This window comes from Lepidochelys kempii, chromosome 11, assembly GCF_965140285.1.
Source record: "Lepidochelys kempii isolate rLepKem1 chromosome 11, rLepKem1.hap1, whole genome shotgun sequence".
In the NCBI taxonomy this organism is placed as follows: domain Eukaryota; kingdom Metazoa; phylum Chordata; order Testudines; family Cheloniidae; genus Lepidochelys; species Lepidochelys kempii.
Genome location: NC_136390.1, coordinates 4,403,523 through 4,425,593, shown reverse-complemented (window position 1 = coordinate 4,425,593; position 22,071 = coordinate 4,403,523). Strand labels below are relative to the sequence as shown.

Here is a 22,071-nt window from a genome sequence, read left to right as displayed (position 1 = left end):
CCTAGTTCCCCACCCTCCTCCCTTGTGCTGGCCTATTCTGCAGCTGGCACACAGTCACCCCCAACCTGTGGTGAACAAGGGATTTGCATGCATGAGTGCTCTGCCCACACCCCTGCCAGTAGTCCATTGCAGGACTTAAATATTGTGAAGAATATCATGCTGGTGACTTTCACCTTCTAAGTTTTTCAGATCAAGTTTGCTCAGTTTATAAGTGAACTGATGACTTTCCTAACTGCCAGCGTCAGAACCATAGTCTGTGTGTTGACTGTCAAGGTGGTTTTGTCCAGCTTAAGATGGTACGGCTAGAAATAAAGCCTCTGTAATCGGAACTCAGCCAACAGGTTTGTAGTTGATGTACAAGGCAGACTAGAGTCCAGGTTGCTCTCCTGTGGCTGTGTTGACTGCTGGGCAAATGAGTCCCGGCTTGTTTCAATAAAGTGATCAGACTGAGTCAGCAGGCTCCCACAGAGCTGTCACGTCCTGCATGTTTTCATATTCCTCTGAAAAGCCCAAATGCTAAGATGATGGGCACTTAAAATTTTTTGAGTAAAATATGTTGAGTGAGAGAGCATCATTCTTCTACTTATAAGTACGCTCCAGGCGTAGTCTATAGCCATAACATTCACTTCTGGGCACAATCAGACATGCAGTCTCCTCTCCCTTTGTACCCATGTGTGGTGTTGACAAAATTCTGACCCACACAGCAGGGTGTAAAATTGTATTTCTTTTAAAAGATGGATACGCTTTGCAAAAAGCGCTCTCACAGCAGTGTGCTCCCAGCACGTCTGCTTCTTAGTTCTGTGTGTTTCGTTAATGTCTGGAAAGTACTTTGAAGATGAAAAGCAGTGCAGAAGCACTCAGTGTTATAATTATTACTTATCATTCCATTCTACTTGCTTTGGGCCCTCATACTTCCTGAAATATGAGTTAGAGCAGGATAAGCTTTAGAAGGAAATTGGAAGATGCCCTATAATGGTGCTATAACACTGTTGTGGAGGATTGTACAGTCATGGTCCAAAATCCTGCAGCTTAATGCTAGTCCAGTACTGTACACCATTACTATGGGTTAATGGAGCATTTTTAATAATTGAGTGCCTTTATACTCTAGTGATGAGTGCGTTAGGAATACTAATAGTAATCAAGGAGCTGGAAGCCAGGACACCGGATGTAGCGTTAGAGGAGAGGCTGCTTTATGATGGTGAAGAGGCAAAAGATTTTTGGGTGAGCAAGCCTACATTCTGAAACAACAATATAAAGACCCTAACAGGACAGGAGAATGGAGTTACACAGTGGAGGCTAGTTGAGGATGCACAGCATCTTGCAGTATAGGGCCTGTGCAAAGGGCATGATCTTGTCGGGTGACGAGCAGTTCCTGCTCAATGCTGAGTTTGCTCAGTCTTTTCAGTTGGCTGGCTTTTCTGAGGGTTGAGGGCTTGCACTGCCTTGGAAGAAGCATTCCGTATCTTGCAGGGCCAGAACCAGGTCCAAGGAAAGGGATAAAGGGTCCTGTAGGTGGTGTCCTAGGAGGACACTTGTGAGGGGTTTGCAGCCCTCTCATATTGCACCTGTCGAGAAGCTCTGTCCCTCTTCACTTACCCCAGCAAAAAAATAAAATATGGCTTGGTGCCTGTGCCTTATCTTCTGCAATGATTTCCTTTTGTCAGGAACTGTTCCGAGGGGTTAATATCTATTTGCCCAGTTACTCAGTCATCTTTAGGTAAAAGGTCACTTCTGTAAAAAATGACTCTTGGATGAATCATGCTGGCTGCAGACGCATCCTAATGATTTTTCTAGCTTTTCTGTAGAACAATAGCGTCAGAATGATCATGTAGGAAATTGTAGCAATTATAGTAACACAATAAGTAAGTCTGTGAGTTTAATAACAGGCTTTTGATATACTTAGGGGGGAGAGATTTCCCACTATTGAAAGAGTATAGAGTAAACTGGAGAGCTGAGGAAATTCAGACCATCACACAAGCACAAACTGAAATCCTTTCAAGTAAGGGTTTTTTTACTTGTGTAGGAGGAATCCAGTTTGCTCCTCTGCTCTAGAGAGAACTGAAACTAAGATAAAAATCCACAGTCTGGAGGCCTGTTTGGTGCCCACACAGTTGTAATACATAAAATCAGTGAGCACAAATTTAAATTTGAGTAGCTCTGTATGTTTGTACAGCTGGAAGTGTTCTATATTCCCCCAATTTCCTATTTTAGTGGTTTAAAAATAGAGGTGCTTCCAGAAATAATGGGGGGCAGTGCGTGCATTGCATGCATGCTTGGTATAGCGCCGTGTGGGGGTATGCGCGCGTGTGTTGGGTATAATGCAGAAATGCGTTTTGATTTCTCTACGTAGTCAAAAAAAAAAAACTGTGAAGAAAAATCAGTTTAAAATGTGTGCTAGCCAGATTAGAGCAGGAAATCGTGTTAATATTATTAATTCTTAATCATTTTCTCTTGGAGTAAAAAGTGTTTTTCACTTTGCTTTTATGAGGGAAAGGGAATGGAGGGGTGTGAAATAAGGGTATCTGAAAATTGAATGTTATGAAATTTTGACCACCGACTTGTGACTTTAAAAGATTAAACCCCAGATTTTTTGCACCAGGGGTATGTGGGAACTTGTTACAGCATCGGATAAAGGCTTGTGCTGCATATCATTGCAAATTGATGTATGGATGAAGGATATAAATGTTCTGATGTTTAGTGATAGTTTCATAGCAGAGAGTAAAATCCGGTACAGCTTCCCTAAGGATATGGTATGTCCATGCATTAAAGGATGTTTTTAAAAGCCTTTGAATGTTGCTTGAACTAGGCTTCAAAGCACAGTCCTAGCCTAATGTAATTACCACGTCTTCCGTGAAGTAGTTACAAAACAAAGTCATGGGCAAGTTCAAAAAGTGTATAATTGGCAAATCTCTTTCCCCAATCCTGAAACCCGCCTAGAACCACCCATCCTTTGTTATATCAAGCCCTATCTTATTTGAAAACAGGATTACTATTTATTAATTATTATTTAATACATGCAGCGTGGTAGTACCCAGAGGCCCTAGTCAGATAGCCAATGTGCTTGGTGCTGTACAAACATATACAGTATGAAGACAGTTCCTGCCCCAGAAAAGTTAAGATGAGTGACGCACGATGGAGGGCAGACACAATCCCATTATATGCAGCTGTTATGCAGGGATACATTGACAAGGAAAGATTTTAGGCTGGGAATGTGACTCTGTTCAGACAATAGCGATTCAAACCAGTTCTGCTCAGATAATCGAGGAGGAACTTTCTGCAGAGGGACACACCGGGGGTCTGCTACTTCAGAGTTCTGAAGCAGAACGAGATCAAAACCTCAGTTCTACGGTGCTTACAGGGACTCTGCTAGTCAGTGTCAAGGTTCCTTCCCCACTCTGAACGCTAGAGTACAGATGTGAGGACCTGCATGAAAACCTCCTAAGCTTACTTTTACCAGCTTAGGTTAAAACTTCCCCAAGGTACAAGCTGTTTTACCCTTTGCCCTTGGACTTTCGCTGCCACCACCAAACGTCTAACACCAGTATTATTATTATTAGGAAAGAGTTTGTTTGGAAATGTCTTTCAACCCAAAATCCTCCCAAATCTTACCCCCTTTTTTCTGGGGAAGGTTTGATAAAAATCCCCACCAATTTGCATAGGTGACCACAGACCCAAACCCTTGGATCTTAAGAACAACTAAAAAAGCATTCAGTTTCTTAAAAGAAGAATTTTAATAGAAGAAAAAGTAAAAAAGAATCACCTCTGTAAAATCAGGATGGTAAATACCTTACAGGGTAATTAGATTCAAAACATAGAGAATCCCTCTAGGCAAAACCTTAAGTTACAAAAAGACACAAAGGCAGGAATATCCATTCCATTCAGCACAGCTTATTTTCTCAGCCATTTAAACAAACAGAATCTAACGCATATCTAGCTAGATTACTTACTAAGTTCTAAGACTCCATTCCTGTTCTGTCCCCAGCAAAAGCATCACACAGACAGACCCAGACCCTTTGTTTCTCCCCGCTCCAGCTTTGCAAGTATCTTGTCTCCTCATTGTTCATTGTGGTCAGGTGCCAGTGAGGTTATCCTAGCTTCTTAACCCTTTACAGATGAAAGGGTTTTTCCTCTGGCCAGGAGAGATTTTAAAGGTGTTTACCCTTCCCTTTATATTTATGACAGTCAGTAATAAAAATAAGGATTTGAACAAGGTGCTGTACGTTGCCTGTGGGGTAATCTGTGCCCTGGCTGATCAGATACATTATTAAAAACTTCCTGTTCACACGGGACCGGGGACCTGTGCTAGCAGCGGTTGTCATGGGAAAACAGGGTCAAGCAGCACTGTGCTTGGCAGCTATGTCTGCATGTGTGGGTAGCTAACAGCCCCGGGTTTGAAAACAGATTTTCGGTAACATAGTTGGGCCATCCCTATTGGATCAGGCAAGACTTTCTTGAGCTGTTTCAGGACAAGCGTAGTATCCTAATGCTGGTGGGACCAAAATGTCCCCCTGCTGCTAGTGTATATTCCACATGTGAACCCCATTCAGCTAACAGGTTGCTGTTTATTCTTTTCAGTGGAAGCTGTACAGCGCCTTTCGACGGTAGAGGTGGAACCGCTGCCCAAGCCAGTAATACAAGCCTTTGGTCCTCAGTTTGACGAGCCCGCCTTTCATGTCTCAGACATTCCCGAAGCTGACCTTTCAGCGGTGGATTCCAAAATTGTGATGAGCCTCATGCCCTTTCAGAGAGAAGGCGTGAAGTAGGTCCCATTCATATACCATGAAGAGCTTGGTCTGTGTCTATGGTTTGGCATTTCCCATCAGTGCGGTGTTTGCATTTTTTAATAAGACCCATCAGAGATGGGTTTGTATCCAAATTTCACCAAAGGGGTGCTGGGCTTTGGTACAGACTCAATTTGTCTTTGAATAGAAGGGTAATGAATCCCATTACACAGGTCTACCCAGTATGTATCCAGAATTTCTCAGGATGACTTGGGAAGGAAATCGCCTTTACCAGGGCACGTGATAGTGTGAAATATTTCCAAGTCATGTAAATCTGTCCCTTCGGTACATCTTTGGTTTTGCATCTCCCCGGGTATGTGCACATGCATCATTTGCTTTTCTCATAAATTCAGCTTGTGTGCCCAAGTGCATTAGCTGACGTTTCTTTCTTTTTTTTTTTTTTTTTTTTTTTTACAAGCTGCAGACATGTGCAGGGCAGCAAAACTGAATCCAAGGAAGATTTAAAACAACTGATTATTTGTGGAGGGAGCAACTATATAAAAAAATTTTTTTTTCTCATTTGTGGTCACTATTTATTAGCAATCTCAAGCAGCAAAATGTCACAGCTAAATCCCCAGCCCCTGATATTAGCATGGGGCTATTAGTAATGGTTTTCTAGTCTGATCAGGGTAAACTCTGAAAGAACAGGTGAGTGTTTAGTAGTATCATGGAAAGAGCAGATTCAAACATCTCTAATGGTCTGATTCAACCCCAGCAAAATCAAAGTAATTCAGAAGCAGGGCTGAAATGGTTTCTTTAACCAGTCTGTTTTGTCACAGTACTGCAGTACCCTGGCATCTGTACATCCTAAGACTGCATATTTGTTGCTCAGTCTCATTAATGCCAATGGAAGTGACCCATACACACTGAATGGAGAATTTTCAGGTCAGCACCTTCTGTAATACCTAGTACAATCAAATGGCCCATGACCAAGGCTTCATTTTAATTTTTGGTTCGAGGTGTGGTGCAGTGATGGAATAAAATGAACATCTTAATCATTGCAAAAAGAAAAGGCGTACTTGTGGCACCTTAGAGACTAACCAATTTATTGGGGGCCAATAATTAGGCAGGCAAAAAAAGATTTTGAAGAACTACTAGCAAAAGACACACAAACTAACAGCAAAAAAAGTTTCAGTGTATCCGCAGCAGGAAGCCTGCCGAACAATCGGTGGGGCCACTGGATGAGCGAAGTGCTAAAGGAGCACTCAAAGAAGACAAAGCCATTGCAGAGAAGCCAAATGAATTCTTTGGCTGTTATCCAAGATGGTCAGGGATGCAACCCCATGCTCTGGGTGTTCCTAAGTTTCTGAGGGCCAGAAGCTGGGACTGGATTACAAGGGATGGATCGCTTGCTAAATTGCCCAGTTCTGTTTATTCCCTCTGAAGCATCTGGCACTGACCATTGTCGGATGGCAGGATAGTGGGCTAGATGGAGTGTTGGTCTGACCCTCTATGGCCATTCTTACGTTCAACATGATCTCAGTGTTTCCATAAAAGTGCAATTCTGAAGTGAAAAGCATTGATGTAAAAAACCTGTCTGTGTGTATTCAGAGCCCTGTCTACTGATTTTAGTGACAAAAATAAGTTTCTTACACCTGCAGACCCAGCACAGCTAGACTGTGTGAGTGGGATTTCATTCCGCCTTCTGCACCCTCAGTTACATTGCTTACTAAGTTCCAGTCAGTTAAACCTGTGGAAATCCATTGGAGACAATGGAACTGCCCGGCTGTCATTGGAAGTAGAATTAGAAGGCAGTGTGGCTGCACAGATGTTGCTGGAGGTCTCATTTGGACTGCAGAGCCTTTACTGCTGGTGGTGATGCTGGAGAAGGAGAAACCTCAGCTTGACTCAGACTGAGTTTTCAGGAGCTGGGTGGAATGAATTGGTTGGTCAGTCCAGTTCCCACTGCACAAATGTTGGGCTCACAAAAGTCACCATGACAGTTAGTCTCAACTGCCCCCCTTTGTTGTCTCAGCAGAGAGAGACAAAGGGTTGCACAGACTGGACTGGACTATCTGCTTGTCCTGGAGATGGTCCTTGCCAGTCAGGTAGAGGCATCTTGGCAGGACTGCACAGGGAAGCTTGTGCTGCATTGTCTGCACTGTGCCAGTTGAGGGGCTAAACAGAGGGCTTCTGTCTGCCGGATTGTCAGGTCGCCACTATAACGTACTTTAAAAATAAAACCAAAGGGGCTGCAAAGGAAGCCTTCTGCTGTTTCCCTTCCCTCTTCTTTGGAAATGAGCGTCTCAGACTGGGGAGGGATTGTGCTAACCTTGGCTGGGAAGATGGGGAAAGGAGTAACCCTTCTGCTTTGTGTCCTTTCAGTTTTGCCATCTCCAGAGAAGGCCGTTTGCTTCTTGCAGATGACATGGGCTTGGGGAAGACTATCCAGGCTATCTGTATTGCTGCATATTACCGAAAGGAGTGGCCGTTGCTGGTGGTAACACCTTCCTCAGTGAGATTTACCTGGGCAGAGGTATTGTATGTTTAAATAGAACTTTTAGGGGCTCACCTGTGAGGTTTTTTTGTATGGATTCTATGAGGGATAGTAAAACTGCCATCCAGTTAGAAAAATAAGGGGGAAAAATAGGAAGAGATGAGGTTCTCTTATCCCCTGTAATTGCAAAGAAGCTGATCATATGACACATGCTTGCCTGAGTCTAATGGATGATCCTCATTCCATGTTCCAGAGAAAGGTTAGGAAAAAAGATCTTTGACAAAAGGGCCTTGAAGGAAAAATTCCTCTCCGACCCCATATATGGTAGTTGGTTTAACCTTGTGCATGTGAACCAGAATCACTGTAGTTAAGCATCTTAATTTCATTAATGCCCAAAACACCATTGGTATCCATGCAATTGTCTGCTTCTTCTGAAACCTACCAAGATGGGTTCTGTCAGTGTATCAGCTGCTACAGAATTCCAGATACGGAAATTCTGCTCTGTATGTCTGCAGTTCCCACTGACCTCCGCAAGCATGGCCAGTGCCTTTTTCAGGGCAAAATTTGACCCATCAGCTTTAATCTACAAAACCCTCAAAATTCTTTATCATCATTTCCCTGCGCTGTTGTGTGGACACCCAGGAGTGATTCAAGGGCCGTGCGCTTGATTAGCAGAGCTGCACACATCTGGCAGCGTGTGTTCAGGTGTTCTTCCCCCCCGCCGCTTTGCAGCCACGTTGCTCCTGTAGCTGCTCCCAGGACCCTCCTGCTGGCTGTGCAGAGTTGGGGGAGCGGGGTGCTGATGTCAGGGTGTCCCCCCACCCACCCCACTGCCCCTGTACCTCCTCTCCACAGAGCAGGGAAGAGGGGACAAGGCTCAGGACTCGGAGCAGGAGAGAACTGCTGTGGTCTGAGGTCTGAACGAGCCGTCCGGGTGGTGAGTGAGTGCCTTAAAGAGACTTTCCCAGCAGCCAGCTCACACAGTCTCGCATTCGCACTCTGTCTCTCCGCCTTCCTCTTGCCCGTGTACCCCATCTCTGCAGAGTGGGGGAGGGGAGACAGGGCTCAGGGGCAGGAGAGCATTCAGTGAGCGCCTTAAAGAGACAGTGCACGGTGTCTCTCAGAAACTTCCCCAGCAGCGCCTGCCCCCCCCCGCCCACACACACGTTTTGTTGTTGTTACTTCTTGGTACTTCCTGCAATGCACATATATTCTCTGTAATTTTATTCTTTCAAAGTGTGCTGTTTTAGTTTTTTGATTAGTCTATGCATTTCAGAATTATTATTTCTCTCTTACACTTAAATTTAATTCTCGGAGTAGTGAGTTCGAAAACACCTAACCTGTCCTGGCTGGAGTAATTATCCCGATGATAACTTTTAAAAAATTTATATTTAGGTTTTTTGTTTCTACTGGCGGCACACGTCCGCACATTACCTCGGTGCACATAATGAAATTTATTGAGCACATGGATGGAAAAAATTAGAGGGAACATTGGTCAGGACCTGGAGATGGGTGCTCTCAGGGATTGGAAATACACATAATTGAAAGAAAGCAGGGCTGCAGGGCCTGTCCTCAGAGAGCAATTACTGTGCAATTAAACAGCCTGTGCTAGCAAGATGATTTTGTGGCATACTTTTCTTAACTGTGAAATGTTCATTAATGCTGGGAGAAAGTGAGGAGTAGAAGCGCTCATGCCTTTAGGCTAATAAGTTTCATGCCTGACTTGGTGGGGTTCTTTTCTCAGCAGTTCACTATGCTGACAGCTGTAGAGTAAATTGGTTGGATTTTGTTGTATGGTGGGACCTTCGTACCACAACAATTTGTTCTCTTTTTCCCCTGCCATTGGTATAACAAAGCACCGGGCACTCAGCCAAGCTACAGAAGACACATCTAGATTTTCACCTGGGTTGTGAATGAGGGAGTAAAATTACTTATATTTGGGATACGGAGGAGGAGACAGCAGTGGCATCCTTCAGAGGCTGGTGAAGATCTGGGCCAACATTTTAAAAAGTAGCTATTGATTTATCTCAAATTTTGGGTGCCCAGCTTGGAATGTTTTTGGTCCTGATTTTCAGTTGCACTTGCAACTCTAATCCTGTTCTGGATAGGCTCTTATGCTGCACGTGTCACCGGGGTATCTAAGCACCTTCTGGTCGTGTATTGACGTGTCACATGTTTTTTGCTTTCTCATCTATTCCTCAAAGGGAGAAGTGTGCGCCGTGGAACGTTTTATTATTGTAGATTTAAAAAAAAACAAAAATCCAGGTAGCTGTGTGTATATGTTAGAGACGGCAAGGTCAAAGAAATTCACCTTGCACTTTGAGTGGAAGGTGTTGAGTTTTGCGGTGGCCCTTAGTTCCTGTGGAAGTTTATTTCATAGTCTCAGACCAGCCCCCTAGCGAGCTCTGTCTGTGGCAAAGATCGCTTTACCCTTTATTATAGAGAGTTTCACTGTGCCAGAGAAGTGCAGTGGCTGACCATGGTCTTTGTCCCAGAGCTTTAGGCTCTTTTAGGTGGCACTCGATGGGCTGAATCCTTTGGAGTAAGGACTGAGACCTTGAATTTGAGTTGAAATTCTGTGGGGAAACCAGTGTAAGAACAGGTTTGATATGCTTGCAGAAGCCGGTGTTGCTGTGGAGACTGCTGCAGTGGTCTGTAATAGTTGCAACTTCCAGAGCGCCAAAAGCTTCATGCCCTAATCTGTCACATCACTGTAGTCCAGCTGAGAGGTGACAAAGGCGTAAATAACTGAGGCCAGGTTGGGACAGAGTTTCGTAGCCAACTAGAAATGATAAAAAGGGTTACTCATGGATGCTGCTATGAGAGTGCTCATTGTCTACAAGGAATCTAGGAGCCATCTAAACCACAGATTGAATTAACCAGTTGCGTGTTTGTGAACCTTCAACCAAAGGAAACTGCCCTGTGCCTACCATGCTTTCCCCTGCCCATCAGCATTACCCCTGTCTTGCTCAAGTTCAGCTTCAGGCAGCTGCTCTTCATCCATGGGCTGATCTCATCCAAGCACTAGGCTCTCTTGGTGGTAGTGGTGTGGTTATATGTGGTAAAGATAGGTAGAATTGTGTGTCATTCTCTTACCGTTGACACTAGAATCCATGTCATCTGCCCAGTTCACACAGTGGTTTTATGTAGCTGTGTAGTAGGACCCGTGAGAGAATTGATCCTTGTGGGACTGCACAAGTGAGGGGTCTAGAAACATGATTTTCCCATTGTTACTCTTTGGCTGCATCCCTGCAGGAAGGACTCAAACCATGTTAGCGCATCGCCCAGATCTCCGCCACTTCTTTCAGGAGAGGCAGCAGTATCTCGTGGTCAACAGTACTGAATGCTGCAGGGAGACTAAAGTAATTGAAATAAATGGGAACCTTCATTGCTCGGCACCCGAAAAAAAATCTCTCTCAAATTGGCCACCCAGAATCAGTGGCCCCTTTTTGAATATTTATCTGCTGGTTTTCATGATGAAATGTGAGCACACGTATTTCAGTTGCCACCATAGAGCAGCAGTCAGTAGCTCCGTTAGGCTGGTTCTTAGAAGGGAAAACAGACCTTTAAAAGACCTGGAGAAATTGTGCTTCGTCTGTATCATGGTGCAAAGTTTTATAAACCTTCCTGCGGTGTAAAATATTTTCTGCTTGTAAGTCCCTGGCTTTCACAGCTTCATGTTTACTGTTGGTGTGGGCGGAATAACAGTGAATCTCTCTACTAAGAGTGGCCATGCTACTCCGTTGCTGCTCTGGCTTTTGGGCACAACTAGGAACCTTGGGAGACAATCACGTTCATTTCTGATTGCAGCCAGAGTTCTTGCTGAGTAAGAAGCAAAGAGAAAGTAGGCTTAGATCTTTCTGGTGGAGGGAGTGTGGTGTAGTTCCCAGAGCATGGGACTCCACTTCTGATGCCTGCTCTTCCAGTTACTTGGTGCGTGGTCCTGGGCCAGTCACTTAAACATTATTAGGCCCATTCTCAAGTTGGTAAAACTGAAGCACAAACTGGTTATTTCCAAAGATGTGGTTATGAGGTTCCATTATAGCTTGAGAAGGTCTTTGGGATCCTCAGAGGAAAGAAACTAGAGATGTTCAGCATCCTATTAATCACTTCTTCTCCTTTCTCAGGCATTTCATAGGTGGCTTCCCTCCCTGAGCCCAGAGGGCACCAATGTCATACTGACAGGCAAAGACAACCTGTCAGCAAAACTGATAAACATAATCAGTTTCGACCTCCTCAGCAAGATGGATAAGCAGCTCAAAGACACTTTCCAAGTTGTCATTATTGTAAGTAGCACCCCTAGTTATTTAAATGGGATTAGGAGGCACATACATGCTGGATTCTCCTGGGTTGTTAACAGGCATTTCTTGTAGTGACTGGATGCTCTACACAGCAAGTTGTATATCCTTCTATATTCAACCATGTGTTGGCTCCAGGGCAATCTCCAACTGTCACTAGTACATGTAGATATATATGGGGAGGGTTCCTGAAACCTTTTCAGATAAGGTTTGCTGCTCCCCTGCTCTGTACTACTTATCCTCCTCTCCTGCTCCTGAGACCCTGATTCTTCCCTGCTGGATGTGAGCAGCTCTCATTGACTGTAAGGGGAAGATAGATGTTTCCTGTAGCTGGAGAATAGAGTTCCAGAAATGCTCTGTTGGCAGATCAATGGGATTGTGTTTTGCCCAAAGAATGCCATAGTGAAAGTGTTTTGAGGAAGGGCCATGCCTTTGACTGGTTTTCATAGAATTTTACCATTGGTGACATTATCTGTGTATCCAGTAAACCAAAAAAACCCTCTTGAAATAATGTTCAGAGTCTGGTCTAAAGCATCAAAATGCAGCATAATCAAAATCAAGGTTGACACTACACGCTTCAGTTGGACTGTTTCATTGCAAGTGTGTGTTTTGCTTTTTGTGTGTGTGCAATTTCTATGATCTCTTTACTTTCATTGATGGCTCTATAATCTGTAATTTTTAGATACCATAAGGATAACCATTATAGAAAACCCTTAGGTAGACTTCAGCTCTATTCCAGTTAATTAAAATAAATAAGTGTGTGTGTGTATATATATGTATATATATGTATGTTTAATGGGACCCTTTTAGAACTCATTGCTTCAAATCCAGCTTAGATCAATAGTAACCAAAAAGTCATTACACTTTGATGTCTGTTATCTTATGTGAAATTAAGTGTTCTCAGCCTGGTTTCCAGTGAACAAATGTTTCTGTCACAAACAGCATCATGACTGCTGTTGTTGGCAGTGTCAGCAGAGACGATGAGAACAGACTGGGTGCTGGAGACTGAACTTTTCTCTCACCTCTGTTGATTTCGTAAGGGTCCAGGCTGAGACATAGTGTCAGGATGGAGGAAACTCACATTGTCACTTCTTGTCTGGGGATAGAGGATCTCTGACTCTAGAGCAATCAGTCCGGTACCTTTCATCTGCACTAAATTGGCAGATATTTTATTTATGCATGTGTGTGTGCAGATTCAAATCCTGGCTATGTCCTGTGGATCAAAATGGCCCCACTGAGTGTTTAGCCTCCCTGCTTTTTTATTTCTAGTCCTCCTCTGCTGTCATAATAACATTACCTTATTGCTAACCAGGACTGTGAAGGCTGTGCCTTGCAAGCTAAGTGGTGTATCGTCCTCTCTACGCGTGGCTGCTCACTCATCCACACACGTCAAGATGAGAATGTACCCTTTGAGGGTGCCAATTTCCTCAGCGTCTTTAAGTTCTGCCTAACTACAACAAAGGAAAGGTAGCCTATTCTGCGAGTGATGTGTCTCAGTCGGGAGGTTATTATCCACCTGGAGAGCCCTAACAGCAAAACAGTTGGTTCCTAATTAGATTTCCGTACTTCTGGATGCTTTTCATTAACCCCTTCATTTTAGGGAGGAGGCACTGCATGGGGCTCCCCATGAGTTTTGCATTTAAAGAAAGGACACACAGTAGCAAATGAAGATCAGTGGTGGAAATTCTTTGCCTCTTTTCATTTCTTCTCTCCACTTGCTTGCTTGACTATGATCATTCATGATTCATGTCTTAATGTTTTTCCCCCCATTCCTGTTAATTTGCAGGCAGTCCTACCCGCTTTATGATGGTTTCACATTCAGAATATGATGTTGGCCAGCCCAGAGACTGAAATCTGCCTGGGGATGATAGGCTTGAAGTATTATGCAGCATGGGATGCTGGGAATTTGTTCTTTATCCCAGAGTTGAGCTATGACTTAGGGCTTAGCTCTATTCATTTTCTTGCCTGTTTTGTTTCAGGATGAATCTCATTTCCTAAAAAACACAAAAACTGCACGATGCCGAGCTGCAATGCCTCTTCTTAAGGTGTGTATTCTGTATGCCAAGCTTTCATCAACTTCCTCCTAGAGACTCCTAGCGGTATTGCTTTTGTATACCTGACGTAGGAACCAACAGCCAAGTTCTGTTACAGGGGCAGGATAAATCCAAGTAACTTCTTTGATCCCAAGGTAGTTACTTTGGGCTTATACCAGTGTAACTAAGAGCAGAATTTGTCCCCAGATCTCAACTGCATGTGTGCATGCACATGACTGGCAGCAGGGTCTAATGGAAAAAGCTCAGGAGTTCCCAATTTCTAATCCCAGTATTACTACTGACTTGCTTCGTGGCCTTGTCTCAGTTTCCCCATCTGGAAAATGGGGATAACAATATTTCATCCCCAGGGTGTAGTAAGAATGTATTAACATCTGTACTGTGTATTTAATGAGGCAAGCACCATGTAAGCACTTAACATTTATTACATGCAATAACTTGGGGCTCTTAAGTACTTCTATACTCCAATATTGTTTATTCTAGGCTCCTTCTTCCCTGGCTTTGTGCTAGGACCCTATGTCCCAACACTGCTTACTTCCCATCTGTTTGTGCAACTGGTGTTTGGAGCAGCCAAAGCTCCATTGCTGGTAGAATTTATATAATTGAATGGAGAAGTGGTGGGAACTGACTGGTACAGCCCAAGTTTTTGCTAAACAGGTACATTTGTTCAGAAAAGTTGAGAACTACTAGAGTATAGAATACCAATAGATACATGCACACACCAGATTTTTTTTAAAAAAGCCTTTTAACTATTTCAGGTTTTCCTAACGTACCACGTATGTAGAACCAAACCTACACTCAGCGTTGCATTCCTGGCGCCTGCTGTCTCATCAATGACAGACCACCGTGCCTGTGAAACAAAGGCACTTCGTAGTCTGCAGTAGAGAAGGGGCTCAGTATCTTTCCTATGAACAGTGGTTGGCAGTAGTTGAATTCATCTGTGGGTTTAGGAGACCTATGCTGCTTTTTTGCTGATTGTAGTGTTGACTAACCTTGTATTCTGGAGATTCGTAATGACATGTTCGCATGCTGAAGGTTTTTTCTTGTTGTTCTAATTATGTTATTCTCCATGAATATGTAGATGGAAAAAAGGTCAAAATCCTGTTTTCCTTTGGTTTTGAGACTTCAATTGGAAGTTGAGCACATGGTGCAACTTTCTGTGCAAACTGCAATAAGTAAACCAGGGCACTTTTCCCGTTGTAGCACTTCTATGTAAAGGACAACGCCAACTCCTGTGTGCACACCCCTCCCCTGTGCTGGTTGGAGCATCAGACTTGCTCAACTAAGTGTGTGTGAGAGAGAGCACGCTTGATTCTCTTACAACTAAAGGAGATTCTCCTTTAGCTCAAGTGACAGGGCCCTGTGCTGTTGGATGGATTTGAGTTCTGTCGCGGCTTACAGTTATGTAGTCCTGGGTGGACTACAGATGTGTTGTGATTTCATCAGATGGTTCAGTTCCCAGTAAAGTGTCGTCTTAACTATTTTGAACTGTGTGAGGATCAGCTTTCAAAACTTGTATCATGCATCCTGCAAATAAGGTAAAGAACCAAAGATTGGTCTCCTTTTAGAGTGCCCCATGACCTTTATTAACCTATTTATAGTTTACAATTTTACACTGATCACACATATTGGAGAGCTGATATTTCCAAACTTGTAAATTTCAGTCCTTTGAAGGTACATTGATTTTTGTAGTGTTCAACTTTCAACTGAAAATGGTATTAAGCAGGGAAATGGAGGCCAAAATATGGGGAAAAAAAACTTTATATCCGATGTCCAGGTGAATGCCATTTTGAGGCTTTAGTCTTTTGATTTATGGTGCAAATATTAAATATTTTCTCACTTAAAGGAACAAAAAAGTGAGGTTGTCTTTAGTTAAATGTTAATCTTTTTGCAGCTGTAATCCTAATATGCATCAAATAAGCACCAAAATTGCTAAATATAACAAAACCTCAGGATTCTAAATATTTAAAGTGCTTTGTGATTGTTGGATAAAAGGGTTAGATAAATACACATTTATTATTAAATGTTTTGGGACCTGGGGTGAAGGTCTCACTTCTGTTCCTGCCTGTTTAGGCCATGTGAAAGGATCAGAGCAGTGTGAAGTAGTCTGGTGCAGGAACTGCAGAAGAGGGGTCCTGACACCGTCTCTCAAGCCCTGGTGTAGGATCTGAATATGGGAATGCTGTGTATTGCAGCCCTGCTGCTGACACTGTGCTGTGGAGGCAATGGGAAGCCCTGGGATGCTGCTATAATTTAGAGAGGCCCCTAGAGCTGTCTGAAGCCTTTGTCTGCTCATAAGTTTTTTGCTGCTTTAACTATGCTGGCATGGTTTAAATCAGCAACCCCCGCAAACCTCAGATTATGGCTACATTTCGAGCTGCGGGGATGAAAACCAGCTTGAGGAGACATACCTGTACACTACCTCTGATTGAGTTGTTGCTAAAAATAGAGTTAGTGGCCAGCGGTAGGAGGGGCTAGTTGCCACGAGCACCTTTCTATAATCTGGGATGAGCATGTGCTTAAGAGAGCTAGCCCATCCCGCCACTCTGTTTTTAGCCCACTAGTTCAGAGCTAGCACAGGTATGTCTCAAGCTGGGAATCGCCCTCACTCCCAGCTCAAAGTGTAGATGATCCCTTACTTATTCTGTGGGCCTCTTTAGCCCCCTCAGGATCAGGAGTGCCTAATCTGCCTTTGCTCCCTTGGCTGTGAGTTCCGCACTGTGCCTCTTGGAGAGGCAGCACAGAATCTCATTCTGGGCGTTTAAGCCACTTTCTCGAATAACAAGTAGATGGACATCTTCCAAAGCATGAATGCTTAGATTTCAGCTGATTTATGGGAGAGGGAAAAAAACATCTAAGAAATGTGATCTCTGCTTCTTATTTGCTATAAATATTTATACGCCTTTAACCGCTACGGCCAGATTTAAATTGAAATGTTTCTGAGGCTGATAGCGTCCTTTCCATGGGTATTTAATAAGTCCTTTTTAGCGTACTAGAATCTGGTGCTGTAGCTTCCATATTACAGTGGCAAGTAAAATTTAGAAATTTGTTACGGTGGTTTAGACAAAACTGCACAATAATCAGATTAAATAAATAAAGATTTAAGCTTAGCATGAATTTGAAAATTACCTTGCTAGCAACAGGGCTGAATATCTGCTTCTGAAATGCTTCGCTGTGGATTTGTTTTAATCTTTAATATCTTGAGGTCATTGATCATTTTTCAGCATAAAGTGGTATTTTTTTCCATATCACTCATCTTTTTCTGCTCTGGTGTAAACGTTGCCATGGAGCTGGCACAGGACAGCGATGTATGGAGTTTTCCACTCTACCCACATATAAAACATGTGACTGAAGTCTCACTGTTGTGGATTGGGAGAAATAATCATTCATATAAATGACTATGTGTCTTGGTCTTCTGTATTGTACACCAGAGTCATGTAAGACAGATTTTGCTGCTTCTCTATCAAGTGCCGGGTAGGGAAGGGTTTTGTTCCCCACAGTTTGGCTGAAGAAAGGGGGCCTCCTGAGGCCCCTGAGGGCAGACTGCGTTTTAATATAGTACTTTAAGCAAACGGGATACACAGAATTGTAGGACTGGAAGGGACCTGCACTCATGGCAGGACTAAGTATTATCTAGTCCATCCCTGACAGGTGTTTGTCTAACCTGCTCTTAAAAATCTCCAGCGATGGAGATTCCACAACCTCCGCAGGCAGTTTATTCCAGTGCTTAACCACCCTGACAGTTATGAAGTTTTTCCTAATGTCCAGTCTAAACCTCCCTTGTTGCAATTTAAGCCCATTGCTTCTTGTCCTCCTTAACCTCTGAGGATAGAACAATTTTTCTCCCTCTTCCTTCTAACAACTTTTTATGTACTTGAAAACTGTTATGTCCCCTCTCAATCTTCTCTTTTCTAGACTAAACAAACCCAGTTTTTTTCAATCTTCCTCATAGGTCATGTTTTCTAGACTTTTAATCATTTTTGTTGCTCTTCTCTGGACTTTCTCCAATTTAGCTACATATTTCCTGAAATATGGCACCCAGAACTGGACACAATACTCCAGTTGAGGCCTAATCAGCATGCAGTAGAGCGAAAGAATTACTTCTCATGTCCTGCTGACAACATTCCTCTTAATAAATCCCAGAATGATATTTGCTTTTTTTGCAACAATGTTACACTGTTGACTCATATTTAGCTTGTGATCCAGTATGACCCCCTATATCCCTTTCTGCAGTATTCCTTCCTAAGCAGTCATTTCCCATTTTGTATGTGTGCAACAGATTTGTTCCTTCCTAAGTGGAGTATATTGCATTGTCCTTATTGAATTTCATCCTATTTACTTCAGACCATTTCTCCAGTTTGTCCAGATCATTTTGATCCTATCCTCCAAAGCACTTGCTCCCAGCTTGGTATTGTCCACAAACTTTATAAGTGTACTCTAGTCTATGCCATTATCTAAATCATTGATGAAGATATTGAACAGAACTGGACCCAGAACTGATACCTGCAAGACCCCACTTGATACTCCCTTCCAGCTTGACTGTGAACTGCTGATAATTACTCTCGGGGAACGGTAGGTCAACCAGATATGCACCCACCTTATAGTTGCTCCATCTAGATTGCATTTCCCTAATTTGTTTATGAGAAGGTCATGTGAGACAGTATCAAAAGCCTTACTAAAGTCAAGATATACCACATCTACTGCTTTCTCTCCCCGACCCCCCAATCCACAAGGCTTGTTACCCTGTCAAAGAAAGCTGTTAGGTTGAGTCTTGACAAATCCATGCTGACTGTTACTTTTCACCTTATTATCTTTTAGGTGTTTGCAAATTGATTGCTTAATTATTTGCTCCATTATCTTTCCGGGTACTGAAGTTAAGCTGACTGGTCTGTAATGCTGCGGGTTTATAGATGGGCACTATATTTGCCCTTTTCCAGTTCTCTGGAATCTCTCCCATCTTCCATGACTTTTCGAAGATAATTGCTAATGGCTCAGATATCTCCTCAATCAGCTCCTTGAGAATTCTAGGATGATTTTCATCAGGCCCTGGTGACTTGAAGACATGTAACTTGTCTAAGTAATTTTGTCTAAGTAACTTGTTCTTTCCCTATTTTAGCCTCTAATCCTACCTCATTTTCACTGTCATTCACTATATTAGACGTCCAATTGCTACTAACCTTTTTGGTGAAAACTAAAACAAAAAAGTCATGTAGAATTATGCCATTTCCACCTTTTCTGTTATGTTTCTTCCCCGCACCCCTTTGAGTAACAGGCCTACCCTGTCCTTTGTTGTCGTCTTGCTTAGCATGTTTTCTGGTTACCTTTTATGTCTCTAGCTAGTTTAATCTCATTTTGTGTCTTGACCGTTCTAATTTTGTCCCCACATCTTTGTATTATTTGTTTATATTCATCCTTTGTAATTTGACCTAGTTTCCGCTTTTTGTAGGACTCTCTTTTGAGCTTCAGATAATTGAAGATCTCCTGGTTAAGCCAGGGTGGTCTCTGGCCAGACTTCCTGTCTTTCCTACGCAGTGGGATAGTTTGCTCTTGTGCCCTTAATACTGTCTCTTTGAAAAATTGCCGGCTCTCTTCAACTGGTTTTCCCCTTAGACTTGCTTCCCAGGGGATCATAGAAGATTAGGGTTGGAGGAGACCTCAGGAGGTCATCTAGTCCAATCCCCGCCTGAAAGCAGGACCAACCCCAACTTAATCATCCCAGCCAAGGCTTTGTCAAGCTGGGTCTTAAAAACCTCTATGGATGGAGATTCCACCACCTCCCTAGGTAACCTATTCCAGTGCTTCACCACCCTCCTAGTGAAATAGTTTTCCCCTAATATCCAACCTAGACCTCCCCCACTGCAACTTGAGACCATTGCTCCTTGTTCTGTCATCTGCCATCACTGAGAACAGCCTAGCTCCATCCTCTTTGGAACCCCCCTTCAGGTAGTTGAAGGGTGCTATCAAATCTCCCCTAACGCGTCTCTTCTGCAGACTAAATAAGCCCAGTTTCCACAGCCTCTCCTCGTAAATCATGTACTCCAGCCCTCTAATAATTTTCGTTGCCCTCCGCTGGACTCTCTCCAATTTGTCCTCATCCCTTCTGTAGTGGGGGGACCAAAACAGGCCCCCATCTTGCAGACATCTGAAAATGTGCACCACCTTACTCACATGAGTGAGATCAGTGAGCCTATTCATGAGAGTAAAGCTACACATGTGCTCAACTTTGCAGGATCAGGGTTACAAGGGAGGAAGTGGAAGCAGACATCCGTTTTACACCATAGGAATCTTTGGCTAGATACGATTTTTTTAAAGTCTTATTTCTCAGTCTCTAACAGAGTTCTTCACTGATGACACACCGTGATGCTTCTGAAACCCGTTCATGTTCCATTGAGACCTTCCCCAGTTCCCACTGCCTTGTGATATCACATGCAATTACAGAAGAACAAAACATGTAACATTTTGACTTTTGGGAGGAAGTGGAATCATTTTCAGCAGGGGTCCTCAGGAGAATCCTCCGTGGACGAAGTGGCGGAGTTTCAGTCTGTCCCAGCAGTTTGTTTTCTCTCTGTTGTACATTTCCCCTGTATCTTCATAGTTTTAGACAATTTGATAGTATATGCATTGTTTATCAGTTATAAACCATGAAGAAAGAGGCTGGGGGTGGGCCTATAGGGTATTATGGAAGTCCTGAAGCTACATGTAGCTGTAACTGCAGTAATCTGTGTGTGCGCTCATTTCAAAAGGAATGTTTAGAAGAGAGAAATAGGTCAGAGTATATTAGCTAGTGCTGAAACTTGAAGGTAATGGAGAGCAAAAAAGCCCTCTTTCCAGTGGAGAACAGCTAGCTCCTTTCCCATAGGCATTCTGAATCCATGGGGATAGAATAAATTAAATTAAAAATCATCACACTCCTGTCTGCAGGAACCTTCAATCTCAGGGGCCGAGAGAGAGAGAACCTTGTTTTGGAATCACAGAAGACTTTGGCCCTCCAGGCTTATGCTAGATCTTCGGTTCTGGTTTCAAGAGCTTGTGATTTCCCCCCCACCCGCCCCCCGTCTTCCCATCCTACCACAGCCAAATTCAACCACTGCCATTAAAAAAAAATTCTCTTTATTTTGGTATCAATTATACGTACTAGGGGGAAAAAAATCACTTGCAATATTTATATTTGTGGGATTCTGACTTCAGGCTAGTCCTGATACAACCCAGGCACAATCCAGAGAACTGTCTGATTGGAATAGAGAAACCTATTCTCGAAAGCCGCTTCAGCCACTGCCCGTATCTTTCCCCTTCAACAAGTCTCATCTCTCTCAGGCGATTGTCTTCTGCATTAAAATTGTCATCAGATTCTTCATTTGCGTCAGGATAAGATTCTTTATATGTTAATCCGCTCAAGAGGACAGAGTAAGCAAGAACTGGGGACTTCAGTAACTGTACATCCAGCCCCAGCGTTGATGAAGGGAAAAGGTATCAGCCTGTTAGTGTATGGCAGGGCTCATTCTGTGAAATTCATTTAGCACACAGAGAACCATTGTATGCAAATGAGGCTCTTTGCATGTTCAGTTAGTTCTTCGTGGCATAACCTCCCCCTTTGTGCACTTGGAAGCAGTTGGGTGCTGTGTTTTGACCTCTAAGCTGAATACCTGGTGCAGGGTGGGAAACACTTCATAAATTAGTCCTGGTGAAGTAACTTTTGGAAATGTTGCCAAACCTATGGAACTCTTCTAATGACGTGTGGGGCATCCTTTGTAAAGTACTTTGAGATCTACAGATAACAGAATATCAGGGTTGGAAGGGACCTCAGGAGGTCATCTAGTCCAGCCCCCTGCTCAAAGCAGGACCAATCCCCAACTAAATCATCCCAGCCAGGGCTTTGTCAAGCCTGACCTTAAAAACTTCTAAGGAAGGAGATTCCACCACCTCCCTAGGTAACGCATTCCACTGTTTCACCACCCTCCTAGGGAAAAAGTTTTTCCTAATATCCAACCTAAACCTCCCCCACTGCAACTTGAGACCATTACTCCTCGTTCTGTCGTCTGCTACCACTGAGAACAGTCTAGATCCATCCTCTTTGGAACCCCCTTTCAGGTAGTTGAAAGCAGCTATCAAATCCCCCCTCATTTTTCTCTTCCGCAGACTAAACGATGAAAGGCTAGATAAGATCTAGATATTATTATTATAAGCCTTATGACTACCTTCTTGGATAGATAAGGGCTTCAGGACAGGGTGCAGGTTCCCAATGAACAAGGCACCAAGTCTGGCTTCCCTTGCACAGTTTCCCAAGGACAGAGCTACAAGAATAGCAACAGAGAGTGTGGGGAGGAGAATGCCAGTCTGGAAGGTTAGGATCCAGATGCTGAGCGGCGTTTTATCTAAAGCTGTGTCAACCTGGCATGGGCAAGGACCCCCAGCGGGCCAGCCTTTACTTCACCGCGGTCTTCTGGGGATATTTAGTTGGTGGTTCCTTCATGGAGCTGTGAGCGCGGGCGTACGGCTGGCACAGT

General features: G+C 43.4%; 1 protein-coding gene across 5 annotated transcripts in view; it reads left to right on the top strand.

The window, feature by feature from the left end:
* SMARCAL1 (SNF2 related chromatin remodeling annealing helicase 1) overlaps window positions 1-22,071 on the top strand; it is a 63,472-nt gene that overhangs the window by 9,197 nt on the left and 32,204 nt on the right. For 4 of the 5 annotated variants that reach the window (XM_073305002.2, XM_073304999.2, XM_073305000.2 and 1 more), the window contains exons 6-9: window positions 4,576-4,759; window positions 7,107-7,257; window positions 11,346-11,504; window positions 13,496-13,561. In XM_073305002.2, the coding sequence (XP_073161103.2) occupies window positions 4,576-4,759; window positions 7,107-7,257; window positions 11,346-11,504; window positions 13,496-13,561 (560 nt within the window). The remainder of the gene's footprint in view (window positions 1-4,575; window positions 4,760-7,106; window positions 7,258-11,345; window positions 11,505-13,495; window positions 13,562-22,071) is intronic. The other variant, XM_073305003.2, reaches the window with a different exon arrangement.